The sequence below is a fragment of the Manacus candei genome, unplaced genomic scaffold, assembly GCF_025592945.1.
Source record: "Manacus candei isolate 608988 ecotype Guabito, Panama unplaced genomic scaffold, ASM2559294v1 h1tg000121l, whole genome shotgun sequence".
NCBI lineage: Eukaryota > Metazoa > Chordata > Aves > Passeriformes > Pipridae > Manacus > Manacus candei.
Window position 1 is genome coordinate 35,370 of NW_026138169.1, and position 24,394 is coordinate 59,763.

The following is a 24,394-nucleotide window of genomic DNA, read 5'->3' on the forward strand; positions in this document are numbered from 1 at the left end:
CCTGCACCATATACCCAAACGCCCTGCACCCCACAGCCCTGCTGCACCCCACAACACACAGCTCACACCTTGTACCTGCACACTGCACCCTGCAGAATGCCCCCTGCCCCACACTGCTCACCCCACACTGTGCATCCCACACTGCACACCCCACACTGCACACCCCATACTGCACACCCTACACTGCACACCCCATACTGCACACCCTACACTGTTCACCCCACACTGTGCACCCCACACTGTGCATCCCACACTGCTCACCCCACACTGTGCATCCCACACTGCTCACCCCACACGGTGCATCCCACACTGCACACCCCACACTGCACACCCCACACTGCACACCCCACAACACTGCACACCCCACACTGCACACCCCACACTGTGCATCCCACACTGCACACCCTACACTGCACACTCCACACTGCACACCCCACACTGCACACCCCACACTGTGCATCCCACACTGCGCACCGCACACTGCACACTCCACACCACACACCCCACAGCATGGACCCCACAGCATGGACCTTGCACCTTACAGTGTGTGCCCCATGCCATGCACCCAGCACACCCAGCACACACACCACACCTTACACCCCGTGCCGTGCACCCCACACCCACACCCTGTGCCCCACACCGTACACCCCACTCCGTACACCCTTCACCCCACTGTGCACCCCCAGCCGGCACGGGCCGGGGGTCGGGCACCTGCCAGGGGCAGTGGTGGGGCAGTGGCAGGGCAGGGGCCCAGCCCGGCTGAGTCAAGGCCGTGGCACGTTAATAATTGCCGGGGTGGGGGGCGCGGGCCGGGGGCCGGCGGGGCGGGTGCACCCCCTCACCCCGTCCCTCTCCGCTTCCCGCAGGGGCAGGAGGATCCAGGCAGGCGGCAGGGGACGGCTCCAGGACCCCTCCTCGGCGCAGCGGGGTCCGCTCTGGTGCTGAAGAGGCGGCGGCCGCCCGCCCCGGTGCCCCACCATGCCGTCCAGCGGGACCCTCGACGCCGGCAGCCCCAGCCGGGAGGCGCTGGACACGCACAAGGTACGGACCCTGCGCTGGGAGGCTGCGGGGGGCCCATCCCCGTCGCCCGTGCCTGGCCATGGGGGGCTCGGGGGCTCTGGCCTGCTCCTGGCTGGCAGGAGAAGGGGGTGCGGGGTCCCCTCTGCCGCAGCCCAGCTCCTCGCGGTGGTGGCAGCGCGGTGCCGGGCGGGGGGAGCCCTGAGCTGCAGCCGGATTAGCGCGGATTGAGCTATTCCTGGCGCTGGGGAGCGCGGGGAGGGGACGGGGACGGAGACCTGCTGTCACCTCCCGGCAGTGGCCAGGGCCAGGGCAAGGGGGATGGCAGGGTGGGGGTGTCCCCCGGGGGGGGTGTGTGTCCTGGCTCTGGGGTGTGTGCTGGGTTCATGCCCCATGCTCGGGGGGACAAGTGGTGGCTCCAGAGCCCTTGTACCAGCCCTGCTTCCCCCTCGTGGGGGTCCCACCTGCTCCAGGGGTCCCTGCACCTCCTTCTGTCCCCCATGTGTGACACCCAGGCTCGGGAGGGAACCCCCTCCCTGGTGTCTCCACCACCCAAGGACACTCGGGGCTGTTGTGGCCGCTCCCAGTGCCAGCACTGGCAGCACCATCGCTCTTCCCACGGAGACGGGAGCGTCCGGTGCCGCATGGCAGGGCTGGTCAAGGCGTGGGGAGTGGGGCCGTGGCCAGCTGGACACTGTCCCGCCGCGGGCACCGCCAGGTCAGGGTCATCCCAGTTCCTCCCGGCCGTGGGGCCACGTCGGGCTCCCACGCTGGTGCTCCCCGTCCTCTGGCCATCACTCCTGGCTGCCGGAGGGGCCGGCTGGTGCATCCTCTGGGACGTGTCCTGCACGTTCTCGGCACGGCTGGGGGCATGAGTACCCCGGGATGGGTCGGTCTGTGCTTTGCCCCGCGGCGTTGCCGTACCGGCGGTGCGAGCGGGTGATGTACAGCCCACCCCGTGTCCCGGTGTAGGTCTGAGGACGTGCGGCACGGGGGGATGTAGGGGAAAGCCGTGGTAGCCGCCGGGCCGGGCCGGCACACCCCGGGAGCAGGAGCCGCCCGTGCCGGTGCCCGGGGCGGTGGCAGCAGCCCGGCGGCCGAGCGCTGTCCTGGGCTGACCCCGCGGGATGCGGCCTCACCTCCCCCGCGGCCACGCGCCGAGGTCACCCTGCCGGGGCAGCCGCTGCCCGCGGGGCCGGCACGGACGGCCCGTCTGTCCCCGACCCCTCCGGCGCCGCGGGAGGACCCGGCCCGGCCCGGCGAGGCTGAGCCCACCGCCCTCCGAGGGGGGGTCTCCGCCCGCTCCCCCGGCCGCGGGCCCGGCTCCGGCGGTGCGGCGGGCGCGGGGCTGGCGGAGCAGCCACACTGCGTCAGTGCCGCAGCCCGGCTCGGCTCGGGCCGCGCTCGCCCGCGGCTCCCTCCGGGTTGTTGCTTGGCAGCGGCGCAGGAGCGCGGCATCGGGGACGTGCCACGGCGCCCCGCGCCCGGGAGACGGGCACGGGGTGATGGATGGGGATGACTCAGCTCCCGGCGGGATGCGGGCGGTGAGGGGCTGCGGCTGCGGCCCCCTGTGCCGGGCTGGGGGGGCAGAGCCTCCCCAGAGCCCTTTGCCCAGCCCTGCCGGTGCCCGGACTCGCCCCCCCCCTCTGCTTCTTGGGCACCTGCCCCACTTTTTGGGTGCTGGCTCTGCCCCGTGGGGGTTCCCTGTCCCAGTGGGTGTTGCGGGCACCCTCCTGGCTCCGCAGCAGTGACCCCCACTGTGTCCCCCTGCAGCAGCCCTTGAGCCAGCTCTGTCCTGCCAGCATTTCACCCAGAGAGCACCCCCAGAGCCCCCCTGGCCTTGCTGGCACCCACCAGGTGCTCCCCAGCCACGTCCTCTCTTGGCACAGGCAGCCTGGCCACTGCCTGGTGCACTTGACAACCCCCAAGTCTTTCATTTACATCCACCGTAAACACTACCAGGACCTGGACAAATTGGAATGGGGCAGGGGGGCAGCTGGAGCCATGCGCTGGTGACTGGGGTGGCACTGGGGACAAAGGACCTGTCCCAAAACTTACCACCCGGAATGGTGTGGGGAGTGGGGCTCAGCCCCACTGGGGCCCCTGGGTACCACAGTGGAGCCTCTCCTTGCTTGGCCCTGGTGTCGCAGTGCCAGTGAGTGCCAGGGCTGGGGGATCCATGCAGGGATGGAGGGTCCTTGCAGGGATGGAGGGTCCTTGCTGGGGGCTGCCCAGCCCCACACACAGGCGAGTGGCACTTGATTATGGGGCTGGGCCAAGGGCGGTCCTGGCGGGACACCCGTGGGGACTGGGGGGGGGCTGGACGTGGCTCCCATGTGGTCCCAGATGCATCAGGATGTGGAACAGGGGGGACAGGCAGCGGTGGGCATGAGGGCATGTGGCTGGGTCTGGGTGTGGGTGGCATGGGGCAGCTGGTCTGGGGACCGTGGCTGGGGGCACTGCAGCAGTGGGGCACCACGGTTATGGGGCACCACAGTTATGGGACACCATGGCCAGGGGGTACTGCAGCTGTGGGGTACCGTGGTTATGGGACACCATGGCCAGGGGGTACTGCGGCCGTGGGGCATCACGGTTATGGGACACCACAGCCAGGGGGCAACCACGGTTGTGGGACACCACAGCAAGTGGGTACTGCAGCCGTGGGGCACCATGGCCGTGGGGCACCGTGGCCATGAGGCACCCTGGCCACGGGGCACGGTGTGTCCCGACCCTGCAGACCTTCCTGTTGGCCCCAAGGGGCCATGCCAGCCGCATCCCGGCGGTGCAGCCCAGGGCGGGGGGACGCGGGGCAGGAATGCGTTCGGGGCTGGCGCCCGCCGGGGCGCGGGGCCGCGCGGCTGCAGCTGGATGCCGGCGCTGTCTGGCTGCCAGCCCCATCCCCTCCCCGGCCTCTCCCTCGCCAGCCCCCCGCCGGCCTCTCCTCCTTCCCCTGCTCCCCCTCCGCGGCCTCTTCCTGCCTTGGCTGCTGCCGCCGGGATCTTCTGGGGCTCAGGTGAACCGGGCCCCGCGCCCCCCGGGACCCCGCGCCCCCCTCGCCCTGCCGCGTCCCCCGCCGTGCCGGGCCGGACCCCGAGCGGGGCCGGTTCCCCCGGCCCGCCGCGGTCCTTGGCAGGGCCGCGGCCTTGCTGCGGGAGCAGGTTCATTTCCCGGCCGCCATCCCGCTCCGCCGCCATGCTGGCGCCCCGTCTGCCAGGCCCCGGGCACAGCACCGGGGAGGGGACGGGCTGTGGGAGCTGCTCCGGGGCACGGCTTGGCCCCCAAAGCTGGCAGCTGCCTGCTCCAAAGGCACCTGGCTCCTGCTGCCGTCCCTTGTCCCCAGGGAGCTTCACAGCTGCCTGCAGGCCCGTGATGTGCCGTGCCATGGGGGCCGTGCATCTCCTCCCGTTTTCCGTGGGGCGAGAGCCCCCAGCCCCACACACGCAGGGCTCTGAGGGTTGCAGCAGTGGGCAGACACCCCTGAGCCGGTCATGGTGCAGTGGCACAGGGGCAGGGGGGTCACTCAGTGAGACCCCCGGCCCACAATGGTCTACGCCACAGCCTGAGCCTGGCAGGAGCCGCTGTCACCCTTCTGAGTGTCCTGGTGCCGCTGGCCCGGCAATGCCACGCTGCTCCCACGTTACCAGGCAGGTGCCTGTCCCCCTGCTGTGCCGGCGGTGCCGGTGCTGTGCCGGTGCTGTGCCAGTGCCGAGCGGGAGCAGAGCCATGCCCATCCCCAGGCTGCCCGGTAGCATAACCGTCCTCTCTGTCTCCGGCTCGCAGGGGGAAGAGGAGCCCGAGGAGAACCCGAGCAAGGAGGAGAAGCAGGAGCCGGGGACGCCCATGAGGAAAGCGGGGCGGCCCGGGCGGAAGCGCAAGAATGCCCAGGTGAGCCAGCGGGCACCGGGGCCAGGTGGGGTCGGGGGGTGTCCCCCCGTGGGGCCATCCTGTCCTGCTGCTGCAGTGGCAGGAGACCTTGGCTCCCGTGTGCCATGGGCTGTGCCACCCGCCCCCCGTGCCGCAGCACCCGGCCAGAGGGGACCCCGAGAGTGGCAGGAGGGGGTGTCTGCCCAGGCCCCCAGCGCTGCCCCCTCCCCGTGGCCCCCAGTGGGGCCATCCCACTCAGTGCAGCTCTGCTTGAGGCCCCACTGTGTGTTTTGGGGGCTGGGACCCCAGACCCCCACCCCAGGGCCACGGGGCACAGAGAGGGGAGCCCCCGCCTCGGCCGAGCCCCCGCTGGCTTCCCCGGCTCCTGCGGGGCAGGCGATGAGCCCCCAGCACGCCGGGCTCAGCCAGCTCCTGACTCCCCAGCCCAGCCACGCCGTGTCCACGGCTGCGGGGTGACGGGGGGCTCGGGGCTTGGGGCAGCAGCTGGCTCTGCTGAGGCACAGGGATGGGACACCCGGGGCTTGGGACACTTGTGGGGGTGGTGGCTCGGACCTCCCGGGCCGTGGTGTGTCATGGTGCCATCAGGGAGCCGTTGAATTCAGTGTCAGGAGGAGGAGCAGGTTCCCCTGGATGCTGGAGGCCTAGAGGGAAGGTACCCGTCATCTCCCGGCCTCAGGCTGTGTCCCCACTCCCCATCCCCACAGGAGGGGACAGAGGGGTGACAAACAGTCCAGGGTGATGAGTGGGATGGGGAGATGAGCAGGGCCAGGGAGACAAACTGAGCTGAGGTGCTTTCACACCTAAAAGGTTGCAAATCCTTTTTATAAAAGTTTCTGGCTGTGGAAAGGGTTAATCCTGTGCTGGGACAGTTCCAGGTCTATGATGCCTGTCCCGATGATCCCTGGGGGGCCAGGGAAGGTGGGACAGCCTCACCTGGGATGGATGGGGTGCTCTGGGGCTGGAGGACAGGCTGGGCTCCCGCTGGGGCGGGAGGTACACGCTGGGTGGGGGGAGCCGCTGCCGTGGAAGAACAATGCTGGCATGGGAACAAGTGGGGAACGTCGTCAGGAACAGCGGAGCCTGGGAGCCAGGAGGGCTCTGGCCGGCAGGGCTGGCGGCCCCAGGAGCCCCCCGGCACGGTGGGGGTGGTGGCAGTGCCAGGGTACCCGGAGCTGGCTGGTGGGTGCCCGTCCCTGTGTGCTCACATACACCTGCCCCGTGCCGGTGCCGGCACATCGGCCGGCGGCTCCCGGTGCCAAGTGAGTGGAGCTGGCATGGCCAGGCCTGGACACTGCCAGGAGCCCAGGGAAGCCCCGGCCGGGTGTGAGCTGCTAAAAATACCCTCCCTGCGGAGAGCTTGCCGTGCCAGGGGAGCCAGAGTGGGGCGAGGGGAGCTGGCATGTGGGGTGGGCACCGGGCTGGCTCCGTGGGGACTGGCTGGGGGTCCACAGCACCCCCTCAGAGGGACCCAGTGGGCAGATCGTGGCAGGAGGGGCTGAGCACCCTCCTCACACCTGGGCAGGGATGTGTGCCTGGCTTGGGCACAGGGGGCTGGAGGGGGAACAGGCAGGGGGCTGGCTGAGGGCAGCCCTGTAGGGACGGGGGGGCCATGGTGTCGGTGAGCTGTGCTGTGCCACGCTGAGCCACGCTGTCCTGAGCTGTGCCAGGCTGTACCACGCTGTCCTGGGGCGTGCTGTGCCATGCTGAGCCATGCCATGCTGACCTGTGTCATGCTGTGCAGTGCCAAGCCATGGCTCCAAGACCAGTGTCCCCGCTCCCAGCTGGGGCTGGCACCTTCTGCGGGTTGTGCCATGGGTGGCAGTGGCTCTGCCAGCACCTTCCCCTGGCAGAGTGGGCACAGCCCTGCCGGTCTGGAGCTGCCACTGCTCCGGGCTGGGATGGGCACAAGGGTCCCTGAGGGCTGTCCCCAGTCATTCCTCAGCAGGGAGTGTCTCCCCAGTGTCACCCCTGGGGCAGTGGGGTGGGCACGGGGCCATTCAGCCTGGCGGGCTCCTGGTGGAGCAGCCTCCTTGGCAGGGGCCCAGTGGAGGGGAGGGAGCAGGAGAAAGGCAGCGCTTGTTCCCAGGGCCTGGGCCGGAGGAAGCGGGCGGGTGGGTGGGCAGGAAGGCTCCCGCCGCCGGCCCTCCTCAGGGATGGGGATGGGCGCCAGGGCAGCCAGGGAGGGAGCAGGCCATGGGGTGGGTCCTGGTCTCCCCTTCCCCTGCACCTCCCTGGCCCAGTGTCTGAGCAGCAGCACCGGGACATGCCGGTGGCACGGAGGGCCCAGTGAGCCGGGGTCTGGTTCCAACCCAGGTAGGGAAGCTGGGGCACCAGGTTTGGCCAGGATGGCTGTGGAGGGGCTGGAAGTGTGAGGAGGCAGGTGTTGGATGGGTGGCATGGCATGGCATGGCATGGCATGGCATGGCATGGGGACCATCCAGGGTGTACCAGCTGTGGTGCTGTGTGGGCTGTGTGTCTGTCCTGGCAGGACATCATGTAATGGGCCACTGTGCCTGTCCCATCCCAGAGTTAATGTCCCACGTGTCCCCATGCTGGCACGGCTTCCTGGCATTGTCTGGTGGCACCGCATGGCCAGTGGTGACAGTCAGTCCCAGTGCCACTGCCAGAGCCTTGTGGAACTGAGGGGAGCTGCTCAGGCACCAGCACCCACACTGGCTGAGCCCCCAGGACCCATCCTGCCAACCCCTGCTGGGCTGAGCCCCCGGGACCCATCCTGCCAACCCCTGCTGGGCTGAGCCCCTGGGATCCATCCTGCCAACCCCTGCTGGGCTGAGCCCCTCTGCAGCCTCCCTGAACCTCACAGCCAGCCCGAGCTCCCCACAGCTGCCCTGAGCCCCCACAACCACCCTGAACCCTTACAGGCCCCCCAAACCCCGCAGCCGGGCCTCCACCGGTCCCTGCACCGCCCGATCCACAGCACATCACTGGCCTTCCCATTTCCTCCCGGGAAGCCCCACAGCCCCTGCGATTGTTCTCGGAGCCGTGTCCAGGATACAGCCCCAGGCGGAGGTGGGAGTGGGGCCGGGGGCGGCTGGGACCCCCCCCAAGCTGCCCTGGGGAGAGGGCAGCCAGGGACCCCTGAGGGCGGGCTGGCTGTGCTGGAGTGCCGGGCTGGGGGACGCGGTGGGAGGCAGGTCCCCTCCCGCTCACCGTGGGGCCTGCGGGGACTTTGCTCCCTGGCATCCATCTTGTCCCTGGTTCCAGCTCCCCGCGCTGCTCCCAGGCCTCCCCGCAGTGTCCCGGCGGCCGTGCCCTCACCGTGCCCTCACCGTGTGGTGTCCGGCCCTCAGAGCCGCGTGTCCCTGGGCCGGGCACACCGAGGTCTCTGTAACCCCGTGTGTGCCCTCGCTCGTGTCCAGGCGTGCCCACACCATGGCGTGGCACGACACCTCCACCTTCCCAATGGCACCGGTGTCTGCCTGCGGGACTGTGCCCTCCCTGGGGACTGGGCCTGATGCAGCCAGGACGGGGAGAGACCACCGCCGGTGCTTCTGGACACCCTGTGAGGGTCCCCCGGTCCCCAACACCCCCTGGCCCCCAACACCCCCTCGCCAGCCCCTTCTCGTCCCCTCCCTCCCGGCTGCGGAGGAAGTGACAGTGCCAGCGCCGGGCCGGGCCGGGCAGGAAGCGGCCGTGGTGGAGGCGCCTGCGCGGGCAGCAGGGCCGGGGGTCCGCGCGGCACCGGGGGGACGCGCCATGGTAAGCAGCACACGGCCCTCGGGCACACGGGGAAGGGGGTCCTGTGCCCTGTGGCACAAATCTGGGGAACTCTGGGGAGCAAAGACACCCCTCTGCCACCTGCCATCCCCCCCCGAGCTTGCACCTCAGCCTCAGCATCCCCTCCCTGGCCCCCTCCCCGGGGGCAGCACCGCGAGCCCCCCAGTGCACACCGTGCCCCCCGACAGCGCGGCGTTCCCTCCCTGGTACCCGGCCACCAAACGGGGCATCCTGGAACCCATAGTTCACTGGGCACAAGCAGGAGGGTTCCTGTGGCCAGCCCACCGCTGTGCCACCCTGGCACCACCTGTGCCACCCTGGCACCCTCCTGTGCTGCAGGACAACACTGGTGGCACCAGGAGGGAGCGGCAGTGCCTGTGAGTATCTGTGCAGGGGGTGCTCAGTGCTGGTGTTGGGGCTGACATCAGGGTGGGCACCCCATGCCCCTGGCAGTGTGTGGGGTCTCCAGGGGGGACGGTGCCTGAGCGGCTCCGTGGTGCTGGGATAGCGAGAGCCAGGCCCCAGGGATGGGGTGTCCTGGCATGGGGGGGTCTGCACCCCCTGTGAGGGCACTGAGTGGGCTGGCAGCGGGACTGGAGGGGCTGGCGAGTGGCAGTGGCCATGCCCACCCTGCCAGGGCTGTGCCAGCGGCAGCTCTGCAGAGCCACAGCAGCACTTTCACTCTCCTTGGCCACGGAAACCACTGAGCTGGGCTGTGCCTCTCGCTCTGACTCCTGCTCCCACTGCCGAGCCGAGCAGTGCTGTGCTGTGCTGTGCTGTGCTGTGCTGTGCTGTGCTGAGCCAAGCAGTGCTGTGCCGTTCTGTGCCATGCCAAGCCGAGCAGTGCTGTGCTGTGCTGTGCTGTGCTGTGCTGTGCTGAGCCAAGCAGTGCTGTGCTGTTCTGTGCCATGCCAAGCCGAGCAGTGCTGTGCTGTGCGACCCCACGGGCTGGCAGCATGGCAGGTCCCACGATGCCATCCCCAGCCCCGGGCCCTTGTCCCGTGCTCGACTCCGCTGTCTCCCACACTCCCGTCAGCTCGGTCTGTTCTGTGGCACGTGCCAGGGCTGGAACACGTGAGCGATGGCACAGCCACCCCCAGGGCTCACGGTCAGGCTCTGTCCCTGCTCTGTCCCTGCTCTGTCCCTGCTCTGTCACTGTGCCAGCCAGCCAGGGGTGGCTGCACTGTCCCGTGGTGTTGGCACTGCCCATGACATACCCCTGTCACACACAGGTGGTGTTCTGGCCTGGCCCTGAGGGTGTCGGGGTGTTATGTTCTGGTCACAAATGTCATGGCAGTGCATGCAGGTCCCCTGGTGTCCCATCCTTGTGTCTTGGTCCTGAGGATGCTGTGGATGTGTCTGCTGTTTCCTGAGGGTGTCGTGGCAGTGTGTCCTGGTCCTTGGGGTGTCATGACAGTGTGTCCCCATCCTGAAGTTACCATGATGGTGTATCCAGGTCCTCCTGGTGGCACCTGCTTCCATCCTGGTGCTGTGGGTGTCTTGTCCCTCTGTCCATGTCCTGAGGATGCCGTGTTGTTGTGTCCTGCTCTGAGGGTATTGCTGTAACATGTCCTGGTCCTGAGCAGACCATGGAAGTGTGTCCTGGTCCTGAGGGTGCCATGATGGTGTGTCCTGGTCCCCAGGATGACCCAGCAGTGTGTCCTGGTCATGAGGGTGTCACATCCATGCGTCCTGGTCCTGAGGATGTCATGGCATTGCATCCTGGTTCCAGAGGTGCCGTGGCAATATCTCTGATTCTCAGCATGTCACACCCCTGTGTCCTGGTGCTGATGGTTTCATGGCCATGTGTCCCAGCCACGGAAGTGTCCCAGCATCTCTCTTTCTCCTGAGGGTGCCACATCAGTGGTCACTGCTCCTTGGAAAGCACCATGTCCTGGTCCTGAGGGTTCCTTGGCCATGTGTCCTGGCCCCAAGTGTGCTGTGACACTGTGTCCTGGTCCCGAGGGTGCCGTGGCAGCCCCGGCCCCCCAGCAGGCAGTGGCAGCTGTCACTTCTGGGATGCAGGAGGTGGGACTTGGACTTTTTGGCGTGATGTCCCCAGGTTGTCGCTGCATTACGGAGCCGTGTCTGGGGGGTCTGTGGGCTACGGTCCCAGAGATTGCCTTCATGCTGTGACATCTGTGGTGTGGAAGTGGAGTCAGGCCAGGGGGACAGGGACAGGGTCCGCACGGGGCCGGTCACACTGAGGTGATGCGGGAGCTCCTGCCGTGGGGTCCGGTGGTGGCTCTTGGGGCACGGGTGGGATGTGACTGGGGCCGTGCCCCCCCTGCCAGCACCCACCAGAGTTCCTTCCCCCCCTTCTCGGCAGGTGGAAAGCAGTGACACCCCCAAAGACACAGCGGCCGTCCCCAAGTGCCCCCCGGCCTGCCCGGAGGCCAGTCCCGCCGAGCCGCTGCCCAACGGGGACGTGGAGGGGGACGCGGAGGAGGGCGGCGCGAGCCCCAAGGGCGGCCGGCCCGAGGAGGACGACACGGAGAGCATTCCCGACGGAGAGACCGGCCGGGCGCTGGAGAACGGCCGCTGCACCCCCAAGGAGGGCCTGGACGCCCCGGCCGATGAGGGTGAGCTGGCCCCTTCCGACCCCCAGAAGAAACGCGGGAGGAGGAAACTCCTGGAGGCCACAGAGAAAAGTAAGAGCTCGGCGTTGGGGGCTCCCCCGGCCCCGCTCCGGGCTGGGGAGCACGGCCACAGGAGGAGGAGCCCTGAGCCCCCAGTGCCACGCGGGATTTGGGGTGGGGACAGCAGGTCGGAGCGGGGGCTGCACCCGCGTGTTCATCCCGTCACCCTCCGTCGCCCTTTCCGACGGCAGGAACGGGGATGTTGCTCCTCGTGCCCTGTGGTGCCGGGGCGTCCCTGCCCACGTGTGAAACCACCCCGGTGTGGTGTCCGTGGGTCCCTGCCTGCATGTGAGACCACCCTGGTGCGTGTGCCCACCCTGCATGGCAGCCCTGCACGTGCCGGGGGCACGGGGGGCACATTCCCTGTACCGGGACTGCGGTGCCAAGGAGGTGCCAGCTGTGGTGCCGGGAAGCAGAGGGGATGGAGGGGGTGCCAGCTGTGGTGCCGGGAAGCAGAGGGGATGGAGGGGGTGCCAGCTGTGGTGCCGGGAAGCAGAGGGGATGGAGGGATCGACGTGGCACTGAGGGTCATCCCCAGCGCCCGGCTGGGGGGCAGCTCTGCACAGGAGGGCCTGGGGCTCCCGGGGGTTCCTGGGCTGCATCGGGAGGTACCCAAGTGGTGCCCGTGGGGTGAGGCCACCCCGGAGCGTGGGGCCCAGCTGTGGCTCCCCACGACACGAGGGACAGGGCTGGGCTGGGAGAGCCCATGAGGGCCCCGTGGTGCTGCGGGGTGGGAGTGCCTGTGCTGGGGAAAGGCTGCGGAGCCGGGGCTGCTCAGCCGGGAGCAGAGCGGGCTCGGGGGATCCGTGGCTGTGGCACCTGCAGGGAGGTGCCTGGAGGTGAGCCAGGCACTCCCAGGGGTGCCCAGGGACAGGACCAGAGGCCACGGCATGGGCTGGAGCCCAGAGGGTCCTTCTGGACCAGGGACACTCTTCTCAGGGTTCCCACCTCTGGTGCCTGGGGCTTCCCAAGCCAGATCAGCAGAGGCCAGGCTGAGCCAGGGATGGGGGTGAGGAACAGCTGGGATGGAGCTGGGAGAGGCTGAGATGGAGAGGGGAGAGGCTGGGATGAATGAGGCAGGCAGGGATGGCTGAGGCAAGCTGGGATGGCTGAGGCAGGCTGGGATGGCTGAGGCAGGCAGGGATGGCTGAGGCAGGCAGGGATGGAGCTGGGAGAGGCTGGGATGGCTGAGGCAGGCAGGGATGGCTGAGGCAGGCAGGGATGGCTGAGGCAGGCAGGGATGGAGCTGGGAGAGGCTGGGATGGCTGAGGCAGGCAGGGATGGCTGAGGCAGGCAGGGATGGATGAGCTGCGCTGCAGATGCTGCCGCAGTCACGAGGCGCAGCCGCGGGAGCGCCGCAGCCGGAGCCGGGATCGGGGGGAGCAGGGTGGGCCGTGGCCGTGGCTGTGGGGCCACCCCGGTGCCGGGCGGAGCCACACACCGGTGTGAGGGGCGGGGGTGGTGTCCAAGCGGTTCCCGGTGGTCGCCAGGAGGGCCCGGGGGGACCGTGATGCCACCCGGCTCTCGCTCCCTCCCCCAGGAGCCATTTCCAGCGCTCCGGCCGTGCCTGTGCCGAGGTCACAGCGCCGGGCTCGGCCCCTGCCAGACCCTCCCCTGCTCCTCCCGGCCGGACAGGGCTCCCTGAGCATCCTGTGCTCAGCACAAGCCACAGGCACGGGCAGTCCCCACGTTGGTCAGTGCCCCCAGTTTGACCAGTCCCAGTGACGGAGGGGACCAGCGTCTTGGAAGAGGCCACGTCCCCTCTCCCGTGCCTCAGTTTCCCTACCTGAGATCGCCATGGAAGCACGGGATGCCCAGGCACCCCTGGGGCACACACACAGTCCAGCCCCCAGCAGGGAGACGGAAAGGCTCCTGTTCTCCAGTGTCTCCCCCTGTCCCCAGTGTCCTGCAGTGTCCCTCAGTGTTCCTTGCTGTCCCCCAGTGTTCTTCAGTGTCCCCTACTGCCCCTCAGTACCCCGCAGTGTTCCTGATTGTCCTGCAGTATCCTGCAGTGTCCTCTGCCACCCCCCAGTATCCTGCAATGTCCCACAGTGTCCCCCACAGTCCCCCAGTGTCCTGCAGTGTCCCCCAGGGTCCCACAGTGTCCCTCACTGTCCCCCAGTGTCCTACAGTGTCCCCCAGGGTCCCACAGTGTCCCTCACTGTCCCCCAGTGTCCTGCAGTGTCCCCCAGGGTCCCGCAGTGTCCCTCACTGTCCCCCAGTGTCCTGCAGTGTCCCCCAGGGTCCCGCAGTGTCCCTTACTGTCCCCCAGTGTCCTGCAGTGTCCCGCAGGGTCCCGCAGTGTCCTTTGCTGTCCCTCACTGTCCCCCAGTGTCCTGCTGCATCCCCGTGTGCCGGCTGTGGGGGGCTGTCCCAGTGTCACATGGTGCTGGGGGACACCCGGGGGTCTGTGCCGGGGCAGTCGGTGCCCAGCTCCAGAACAAAGCACCGAGGGGCGCTGGGAGCGGGTGGGAGCCCCCCTGCACCCCTCACGCTGCCCCCACGGCCCCGGCCCGGGGGTGCGGGTGGTTCACACCCCCAACGCCCGCGGTTATTTTTAGCCGCTTTCCTGGCAGCGCCTCGGCAGAACCCGCGGCGCGGATGTGCCGAGAGCACAGGAAGCAGCGGGGCCGCTTCCCCTGCCCGCCCGGGGGGGTCACTGCCCCGGACCCCCAAACCCGGCCGGGGACAGGGCACAGATCTGCCCGGGAGCACAGCCCAGCCCCGTGTGTGTGTCAGCCGGGGGGGCCCGTCCCCGGCACAGGGCGGCCCCTGGATGGGCTGGGGGGTCCCGGGTGGGCCCATCTCCCGACGGGGTCCCAGCCCCACAGCCCCTGCTCACGGCCGCTCTCTGTTCTGTGTGCAGGCAAGGACGAGAAGGAGGAAAACAACTTCGACACCCTGAAAATGGAGGCAAGTATGGCCTGGGGCTGGGCTGCACCCAGGAGAGGGGCATGGCCCCACGGCCCACCCCAGGAGAGGGGCACGGCCCCACAGCCCACCAGCCAGCACAGTGCTCCCTGTGCTCATGGGCACCGTCTCTCCTCACTCCCTTGGCACTGGTAGCATCAGGTACAGGGTCCCCACGGGATGGGGGTCTCAGGTTCCTGTGCCCCAACACAGATGGGCACTGGGCAGCTCCTGCTGCTGTGCTGGGGACCAGGTGGCACCGGGATGTGCCAGGCCAGTGATGCCCCTCCACCCAGCCCTGTGTGGGATGGTGCCTGCCTGGGCTGACCCCTCTCCTCCCCCAGGTGCCCACACAGTGTGTTGGATCTGCTCTGGGGTGGATCCATGCCCGGACAGTGTCGACAGTGCCCACCAAGGTGCAGCTGGCCATGGCAAGGTGTTGGTGCTGTGCCATCCAGGGCATTGAATCCCAAACTGGTTTGGGCTGGAAGGGACCTTAAATCCCATCCCATTCCACCCCCTGCCATGGGCAGGGACACCTCCCACTAGCCCAGGTTGCTCCAAGCCCCGTCCAGCCTGGCCTTGGACACTCCCAGGGATCCAGGGGCAGCCACAGCTCCTCTGGGCAACCTGTGCCAGGGCCTCCCCACCCTCACAAGGAAGAATCTCTCCCCAGTATCCAATCTCTGGGCATCCAGGTGCTGGTGCACACGTGGGCCAGAGCGTGTGTCCACGTGCACGTGTGTGCCCAGGCAGGTGGTGCCCCTCCTGCCCATCTCCCTCCCGCAGAAGTGGGTGTCCCCCTCCAGCCCCCCGTGCAGCCCCGCTCTGTCCCCCACACCATTCCCCAGCCCAGCCTGTGGCTCCCAGCACGCTGCCCCCCCAGTGCCCTGACCCTGCTCTGTCCCCCACACCATTCCTGCAGCTCCCAGCACGCTGCCCCCCCAGTGCCCTGACCCTGCTCTGTCCCCCACACCATTCCTGCAGCTCCCAGCACGCTGCCCCCCCAGTGCCCTGACCCTGCTCTGTCCCCCACACCATTCCTGCGGCTCCCAGCACGCTGCCCCCCCAGTGCCCTGACCCTGCTCTGTCCCCCACACCATTCCTGCAGCTCCCAGCACGCTGCCCCCCCAGTGCCCTGACCCTGCTCTCTCTGGCACAGGGCTCTCGTGGGCGGCTGCGGGGGGGCCTGGGCTGGGAGTCGAGCCTGCGGCAGCGGCCGATGCAGCGACACACCTTCCAGGCCGGGGATCCCTACTACATCAGCAAGAGGAAGCGGGACGAGTGGCTGGCGCGCTGGAAGCGGGAGGTGAGGGCTGGCACCGGCGCGGGGTGGGCACCGCGTGGTCTGGGTGGGCACCGCCTGGTCTGGGTGGGCACCGTGTGGTCTGCGTGGGCACCGCGTGGTCTGGGTGGGCACCGCCTGGTCTGGGTGGGCACCGCCTGGTCTGGGTGGGCACTGCGTGGTCTGGGTGGGCACCGCGTGGTCTGGGTGGGCACCGCGTGGTCTGGGCGGGCACCGCCTGGTCTGGGTGGGCACTGCGTGGTCCCAGCACCCCAACCCTGGGGTGGCCGCTGGGCTCCAGGGCTCCCCCGGCAAAGCAGGGCAGCAGTGATGGCACAGAGCACTGGGCCGGGGGTGACCGGGCATGTGAGGGGTGGGTGGCACATGCGGGGGGCTCGTGTGGGCACTCAGGGGACCTCGGCTTTGCCAGGCCGTGGGGCTGGTGGAGCGGGTGCTCCCTGCTCCTGGCGCTGCCACCGCCCAGCCGGTACCTGGCTTTGGTGCCACGGCCACGGCAGGACCCCCCCGTTCTCTCCCCGTGTGCCCCCGGGGCCCCCTCACAGCCGTGGGCAGCAGAGCCCGTCCTCCTCCCGCGGGCTGTGCCGGGCTGTGCCGCCCGTTCCTGCCAGTTTCCCGGGAACCAGGGTGTGACACAGCCGGGATCGGCGGCAGGAGCCCGGCACAGGCCGGGGTGGCTGCTCGGGGGGTGCCAGGGCAGGGGCTCTGTGGGCGCCCCGGGCTCCCCACTGCGCCCCCTCACCCCGCCCTCAGTGTTGTCCCCCTCTGCCAGAGGAGTCTCCCTGGCAATGTATCCCCTCGTGCGGTGTCACTGGCACCACACAGGGACAGGAGAGACTGGCACAGTCAGGGCATCCCACTGGACATGGCTGCTGTGGCCAGGCCATCCCGTGGGGCACAGGGCACAGCTGGCACAGCCACAGTGTCCCCATGGGACACGGGGTACAGCTGATATGGCCACGATGTTCCCAAGGGACACAGGGAATGGCTGACACAGCCACAATGTCCCCGTGGGGCACAAGGGACAGCTGTGCCCACAGGGCACAGGGCATGACCCCTTCCCTCTTCCTGAAAAGGGTCCCCAGGAACAGCCCCCCAGTGCCTGGTGCCAGCCCTGCCTCATCTCACCACGCTGGAGCCCTTGGGCACTGGCAGATTCTTCTGGGTGAAGGTCCCCAAGCTGTAGAGGTCCCCAAAACGTGGGGGATCCCAAACCTGTCATTGGTCACCTTTGGGCTACGTTTTTAGTGGCCCAGTGGCCAGGCAAGGCCCCCCCTCATCCCCAGTGCCGGGGCTGCCCCCGCTGTACCACCCACCACCCGTGCCCTGGTTTGGGGACACCCCTCCCGCTGTCTGGGGGGGGTCTCAGCTCGGGTCACCGGCCCTGCTGTGGTGGGACAGCCCAGCCCTTTCCTGCCTTCCCTCCTCTTCCTCATCCCTGCAGCCTCTGAGGGCCGTGGCTGCGGCTCACCAGCACCGCGGGGATGGTGATGGGCAGGGCCTGGCACTGGGGACAGGGACATGCAGGGCCACTGTGGAGAAAGGGACATCCAGGGGCTGGTGCTGGGGACAGACACATCCAGGGGCTGGTGCTGGCCCTCAGCTGTCTGTGCTGGGACCCTCTCAGCTGGGACCCCCCACCCTGTGCCAGCCACGGGGATGGGGATGGGGAATGGGGAATGGGGGTAGTGTTGGGGTGAAGATGAAGAAGGATATGGGGATGGGATGAAGATGAGGATGGGAACAGAGATGGGGATGGGACAGGAAATGGAGATGGGGGTGGGAATCGGGATGGAATGAAGATGGGGATGGGGGTGGGAATCAGGATGGAATGAAGATGGAGATTAGGATGGGGGCGGGGCAGGAGATGGGGTTGGGGATGGAGATGGAGATGAGGATGGGGGTGAGGATGAGGACGGGGGCAGGCCGAGCTGCCCGTGACCCCAGGGCAGGGATCAGTTGGGATAGTTGTCCAATGGTGACATGCAGCCAATGTCCCTTAACGACCGGCAATGGGACATTTCCTATCTCCCCTCCAGGGCAGAGCAGGGAGAGGGGGGGCATGAGGCCCTGCTGGGACCCTGCCCTGGCAGTGCAGTGCCAGTTTGCACTTGTGTCCTCTGGCCCAGGGCCACTCCTGTCCCCAAACATCCCAGGTCCCCAGAGCAGCTTTTGCTGCTCTGGCACAGCCAAGGGAGGCTGGACGTAATGGGGTGTCTCTGCTGTCACCTGGGGGGGTCACAGAGTCAGCCCTGTGCCCCCACTGTCTCCCCGGGGACACCCAGAGGTGGCACTGGGGTGCAGACCTGCTTGGGGTCCCTCGGGGTCCCTGGGCAAGGCAGTGGCCTGGGGATCCCCAGGCAGGGCAGGGCCCCTCCGTGGTGACACCGTCGGCCCCTTTGTCCCTCTCTGCACACAAAGGGGTCCTGGAGCCACCATGCTCTGGGACGTCCAGGGACAGTGGGGGCCCTCAGCGACCTCCGGGGACAGTGGGGACCCTCGGGTGTCCCCCAGGCTGGTGGGAGGGTGGCAGGGCCTGTCCTGGGGTGCAGGGTCCCAGGTGTGTCCCATCCATACTGGGCTGAACTGGGGCAGCGGTGCCGGTGCCAGTCCCAGGCCGGTGTCTGTGCTGGGCTGAACTGGGCGGTGCAGCCCCAGACCAGTGTCCACACTGGGCTGACGAACTGGGCCGTGTGACCCCGGACCAGTGTTTGCACTGGGCTGAACTGGGCAGTGCAGCCCCGGCCCCTTGTCCGTACTGGTCCGAACTGGGCGATGTGCGCTCAGCCCGGTGCCCGTACTGGTCCGAACTGGGCGATGTGCGCTCAGCCCGCTGCCCGTACTGGTCCGAACTGGTGCAGCGGGGCCGGTGCCAGCGCACCCCCCCAGTCCCCAAACTGGCGGCACTGGGGACACTGGTGCGGGGGGCGGGGGCGGCTCCCGCCGTGCGGGGCGAGGCCCCCGGGGCGCCGCCGCCCCCGCCCCGTGCCGGCGCTCCGCACAAAGGCCGGGGGGCCGCGGCCCCGGCACAAAAGGCGGCGGGAGCGGCCCCGCGGCGGGAGGCGCAGCCCAGCTCGGACCGGAGCGCGGCCGCGGGCCCGTGAGTGCCGGGAGGGCCGGGCCGGGGCCGGGGGACAGCGGGGCAGGGGCGAGCGGCAGCGGGCCGGGGGACACCGGGACACCGGCACCGGGCTGAGCCGCTCGGGGCCCTTCGGCTCCGCTCGGGGCCCTTCGGGTCGGCCCGGGGACCGTTCGGGCCCTTTCGGTGACGCTCGGGTCCCTTCGTTTTTGTTCGGGTTCCTTCGGTACCGTTCGGGTCCTTTCGGGCCCGTTCGGCTCCTCTCGGGTCCGGTCCGGTCCGTGCCCCCGGCGCGCGCCCCCCCCCCGTCAGCCAACCAGCCGGGCCGGGACGCACCACGTGACCCGGAGCCCAGACAAAGGGCCGCCGGGCTGACCCGCACCGGCCCGGCCGGGTCCGCGCGTTCCGGCTCTGCGCGTTCCGCCCCGGCTCTCCCCCAGTCTCCGCGGGTACGTGACCGGGGCCGGGGGGTGCGATGGGGGATCCCGAGAGGGTGACATGGGCCACGATGGGCCCGGGGGGTCCCGGGAAGAGTACCGGGGGTCCTGGGATGGATCGCGGGGGGCCGTGTCCGGGGCAGGCAGAGGGTGCAGGGACTGCTCTGGGGGTGGGGGGGTCACGACCCCTCTGGGACGGGACTGGGGGTCGGCGGGGGCTTGGGCAGGGGAACACCCGAGGGCCCCAAGCCCGGCGGGGGGCGATGGCGGCTGTGGCCGGGGGGTCCCTCCGGGGGGTGCCAGGCCCGTGCGAAGGGCTGGGGGGGATCTGGGCAACCCCAGGGCACCCCCCGTGTGCCGGGCTACGGGGGGCGATGGCCTGACCCCCGCCCGGGTCCCGGGGGTCCCGGGGCCGATGGCCTGACCCCCGCCCGGGTCCCGGGGGTCCCGGGGGCGATGCCCTGACCCCCGCCCGGGTCCCGGGGGTCCCGGGGGCGATGCCCTGACCCCCGCCCGGGTCCCGGGGGTCCCGGGGGCGATGCCCTGACCCCCGCCCGGGTCCCGGGGGTCCCGGGGGCGATGCCCTGACCCCCGCCCGGGTCCCGGGGGTCCCGGGGCCGATGGCCTGACCCCCGCCCGGGTCCCGGGGGTCCCGGGGCCGATGGCCTGACCCCCGCCCGGGTCCCGGGGGTCCCGGGGGCGATGGCCTGACCCCCGCCCGGGTCCCGGGGGTCCCGGGGGCGATGGCCTGACCCCCGCCCGGGTCCCGGGGGTCCCGGGGGCGATGGCCTGACCTGCCCCCCCCGCAGGCGGAGAAGAAGGCGAAGGTGATCGCCGTGATGAACGTGGTGGAGGAGCCGGCGCGGGCCGAGGCGCAGAAGGAGGAGGAGGCGAGCCCCCCGCCCGCCCCCCAGCAGCCCACCGACCCCGCCTCGCCCAGCGTGGCCACCACCCCCGAGCCCGCGGTGGCCGACGCGGGCGACAAGAACACCTCCAAATCCGCCGACGACGAGCCCGAGTACGAGGTGAGGGCAGGGCCGGGCAGGGCGGGGGGGCAGCGGGGCGCAGACCCCCGTGTGCCCCCCCCTGACCCCCGCGTGTCCCCCAGGACGGGCGCGGGTTCGGCATCGGGGAGCTGGTGTGGGGGAAGCTGCGCGGGTTCTCCTGGTGGCCCGGGCGCATCGTGTCCTGGTGGATGACGGGCCGGAGCCGCGCGGCCGAGGGCACCCGCTGGGTCATGTGGTTCGGGGACGGCAAGTTCTCGGTGGTAAGTGGCCCCCGGGGAGCCGGGGGACGGCACGGTCCCCTCCCCGCGTGTCCCGCGTGTCCCCACGGCCGCGTCCTGTCCCCAGGTGTGTGTGGAGAAGCTGCTCCCCCTGAGCTCCTTCGCCAGCGCCTTCCACCAGGCCACCTACAACAAACAGCCCATGTACCGCAAGGCCATCTACGAGGTGCTGCAGGTGAGCGGGGACAGCGGGGGGACACCGCGGGGGGGACTGGCCCCTGGCACTGCCGGGGTGGGGGGACACCGCGGGGGGCACTGGCCCCTGGTACTGCCGGGGTGGGGGGACACCACGGGGGCACTGGCCCCTGGCACTGCCGGGGTGGGGGGACACCGCGGGAGGGACTGGCCCCTGGCACTGCCGGGGTGGGGGGACACTGCGGGGGCACTGGCCCCTGGCACTGCCGGGGTGGGGGGACACCGGTTCTCCATCCATGGGAGCAGCAGCTGCCTCCACACCCTGCCAGGACCTGGCCCTGTCTCCCCTCTGGCACCCTGGGGGTCTCCTAAAAGGGTGGGGGGTCCCCAAAAGAGGTTTTAGGGGTGTCTGGGAACCTTTGTGCAGGGGCTGTTGGGGGGCTGAGAGGTTTATGAGGGACTCTGGGGGAGTTGCTGAATGCCCTGGGGGGGTGTGGGGGGGGTCTGGCTTTTGGGGGGTCTCAGAGCAGTGATGGGAGGAGTCTCTTGTGGGGTGATATGGGGGGGGTCCTGGCTTTTGGGGGGGTCTCTTGACAGTGCTGAGGGTCTCTCTTGGGGATCTCTTGCTGTGTCAGTCTCTTTGGAGCGGGGGGTCCCTGGCTGGGCAGTGCAGGAGGAGCTGGGAGGGCTGTGGGTGGGTGACACGTGGACCCCCGGGCAGGTGGCCAGCAGCCGGGCCGGGAAGATCTTCCCTGCGTGCCCCGAGAACGACGAGACGGACACGTCCAAGGTGGTGGAGATCCAGAACAAGCAGATGATCGAGTGGGCCCTGGGCGGCTTCCAGCCCTCGGGCCCCAAGGGGCTGGAGCCCCCCGAAGGTGAGGGGGGCTGTGGGGTGAGGACCTGCCCAGGGCTTCTGGGGGATACATCCCCGGGATGGGATGGGCTGTGGGGCCGGGACCCTGCTGAGGGGACCCCCCTGACGGCCCCCCATGTCCTGCAGAGGAGCGGAACCCCTACAAAGAAGTTTACACGGAGATGTGGGTGGAGCCCGAGGCCGCCGCCTACGCCCCGCCCCCGCCCGCCAAAAAACCCCGCAAAAGCACAACCCAGGAGAAGCCCAAGGTGAAGGAGATCATCGACGAGCGCACACGAGGTACCGGGCTGGGGGTGCTCCGGGGCCCACCCTGCTCTGCGGGGCTTGGCTTGGCCGTGTTCAGTGGCGGGGGGGGCTGGGGGGCTGGGAGCTGCTCCTGGGGTTCCCTCCCTTCACCCCCTGACCCCCCTCTCCCCCCAGAGCGGTTGGTGTACGAGGTCCGGCAGAAGTGCAGGAACATCGAAGGTGAGTGTGGGGCTGGGGCACCTCCTGACCCCGGGGTGGGTTGGGCTGAGGGGGCCTCCCTGCCTGGGCACCCCAGAGCAGAGCAGAGCAGAGCAGAGGGGGCTCGGAGAAGGGGGGGCCCAAGGGGTTGAGTGTGAACTTGTCCCACCCCTCGGCCTGGCTGGCAGCAGGGACAGCAGCTGTGACAGTGTGGTGGCCCGCCCTGGGTGGTGGCAGGGACCCCAGGACACTGCCTGGGGCTGGGGCTGTTGGGGTGCAGAGTGGGGAAGGGGAGGACAATGGGAGCCATTCCTGCTGTCCCCAGGGTTTGTTCCCAGCTCCAGTGTGACCCTGACATGGGGTAGCACGTACAGGGGGTGACAGGGTCAGGATCAGGATGTCCCCCACACTGGGCTGTCCCAGTGTGGGGTGCTGGGGGTAACATCACTCCTCCTGCCCCCTCAGACATCTGCATCTCCTGCGGGAGCCTCAATGTGACCCTGGAGCACCCTCTGTTCATCGGGGGGATGTGCCAAAACTGCAAGGTACGGCCTGGTGCCAGGCCCCCAACCCCTGCCCGGGGGTCTCGTGAGGTGCCCGGCCCCGTCCCGGGGTCCGTGGGGTCCCTGGAGCCCCCAGGGCTGTGGTGACACCCTGGCTGTCCCCAGAACTGCTTCCTGGAGTGCGCGTACCAGTACGACGACGACGGGTACCAGTCCTACTGCACCATCTGCTGCGGCGGCCGCGAGGTCCTCATGTGTGGGAACAACAACTGCTGCAGGTGCGGGGGCTGGGGGAGTGGGGGTGCCAACTGGTGCCACACCAGTCCTGGTGTGGAGCTGGGGAGGGCTCAGGGGTGCCACGGTCCTGGTGTGGAGCTGGGGAGGGCTCAGGGGTGCCACAGTTGTGTGAGGCACAAGGCTGGGGAGGTTTTGGTGGTGTCAGTCCTGGGGTGTTTTGGTGATGTCCCAGTCTCAGTAAGGGACTGGGGAGTTTCAGTGATGCCACAGTCTTGGTGTGAGCATGGAGAGGTTTTGGTGGTGCCGCAGTCCTGGTACAAGGTTTTGGTGATGCCACAGGCCTGGTATGGAAATTTAGGGATACCAGTCCTGGTTTGAGGCTGGGATACTTTGTGGTGTCCCAGTGTGAGGTTTTGGTGGTGCCACAGGCCTGCCATGATCTTTTGGTGATGCCAGTGCTGGTTTGGGACTGGGGTGTTTGGGTGATGCTGCAGTCCCACTGTGGGGCTGGAGAGGTTTCAATGATGCCAAGGTTTTGCCATAGGGTTTTGGTGCTGCCAGTGCAGGTATGGGGCTGGGAGGTTTCAGTGATGCCTTGGTCCCAGTGTGGGACTAGAGGGGAGTTTTGGCCATGCCCCAGTACCAGCACAGAGCTGGGAAGTTCTGGTGATGCCCCAGTCCTGGCATGGGGCTGAGGAGGTGTTGGTGGTGCCCTGGTCCTGGTTTGTGGGGTTGAGGGAAGTTTTGGTGATGCCCCAGTCCTGGCATGGGATTTGGGTGATGCCAGTCCTGGTGTGGGACTAGCAGATTTTGGTGATGTCGCAGTCTTGGCATAGAGATGGGGAGGTTTCAGTTTTGGTGGTCCTGCTGTGGGGTTTTGGGTGATGTCAGACCAGGTGTGGGACTGGGGAGGTTTTGGTGGTGCCAGTCCAACCATGGGAATTGGGTGATGCCAGTCCTGGTTTGAGACTGGGGAGGTTTTGGTGGCGCCTCAGCCCTGTGTGGGGTTTTGGTGATGCCAGTCCAGCCATGGGAATTGGGTGATGCCAGTCCTGGTTTGGGGCTGGGAAGGTTCTGTTGGTGCCCCGGTCCTGGCATGAGGCTGGGGAAGGTTTGGTGGTGCCCTGGCCCTGCTGTAGGGCTGGGAGAAGCTCTGGCAGTCCCAGCACGGAGCTGGGAAGTGCTGGTGATGCCCCAGCCCTGCAGTGGGGTTTCGGTGATGGATGCCAGTGCTGGCACGGAGCTGGTGGTGATCGTGGTGATGCCACCGCCCTGGCACGAGCCCCAGCACTGACCCCGGCTCCCCCCGTGCCAGGTGCTTCTGCGTGGAGTGCGTGGACCTGCTGGTGGGCCCGGGGGCGGCGCAGGCGGCCATCAAGGAGGACCCCTGGAACTGCTACATGTGCGGCCACAAGGGCGTGTACGGGCTGCTGCGGCGGCGGGAGGACTGGCCCTCGCGCCTCCAGATGTTCTTCGCCAACAACCACGACCAGGAGTTTGTGAGTGACCCCCTCCCTTCCCCCAGCCCCCCTCCCTGCCGCCCCCCAGCCCCCTGACCCCCCTGTGGCTCTCAGGACCCACCGAAGGTGTACCCGCCCGTGCCCGCCGAGAAGAGGAAGCCCATCCGGGTGCTCTCGCTCTTCGACGGCATCGCCACAGGTGGGTGGGGGGTCCCTGGCACACTCCTGGGGTGTGTTTGGGATTGGGGGACGGGGGAGCAACCTGCCTGCACCCCACAGCCAGCCAGCCTGGGGGCAGGGGAGGTGGACATGTCTGTGGGACACTCCGGGTGGGTATCCCCGTGGGCAGCCCCTCCTGTCTGCTGTGCCCCACACCGGTGGGGATCCAGGGAAGAGGGATGGCCCAGGGATGGTGGGACGGGTGGGGCCTGTCGTCCATCCTTGT

General features: G+C 69.1%; 1 protein-coding gene across 2 annotated transcripts in view; it reads left to right on the forward strand.

The window, feature by feature from the left end:
• Positions 1-24,394, forward strand: part of DNMT3A (DNA methyltransferase 3 alpha) — a 37,160-nt gene that overhangs the window by 6,978 nt on the left and 5,788 nt on the right. Inside the window, exons 2-16 of one of the 2 annotated variants that reach the window (XM_051770659.1) lie at positions 867-1,041; positions 4,798-4,902; positions 10,970-11,291; positions 14,146-14,192; positions 15,352-15,498; positions 19,818-20,033; positions 20,117-20,275; positions 20,361-20,468; positions 21,150-21,306; positions 21,432-21,584; positions 21,726-21,770; positions 22,215-22,294; positions 22,418-22,530; positions 23,805-23,988; positions 24,064-24,148. In XM_051770659.1, coding sequence (XP_051626619.1) covers positions 979-1,041; positions 4,798-4,902; positions 10,970-11,291; positions 14,146-14,192; positions 15,352-15,498; positions 19,818-20,033; positions 20,117-20,275; positions 20,361-20,468; positions 21,150-21,306; positions 21,432-21,584; positions 21,726-21,770; positions 22,215-22,294; positions 22,418-22,530; positions 23,805-23,988; positions 24,064-24,148 — 1,984 coding nt within the window. In that variant the 5' untranslated portion in view covers positions 867-978. The remainder of the gene's footprint in view (positions 1-866; positions 1,042-4,797; positions 4,903-10,969; positions 11,292-14,145; positions 14,193-15,351; positions 15,499-19,817; positions 20,034-20,116; positions 20,276-20,360; positions 20,469-21,149; positions 21,307-21,431; positions 21,585-21,725; positions 21,771-22,214; positions 22,295-22,417; positions 22,531-23,804; positions 23,989-24,063; positions 24,149-24,394) is intronic. The other variant, XM_051770660.1, reaches the window with a different exon arrangement.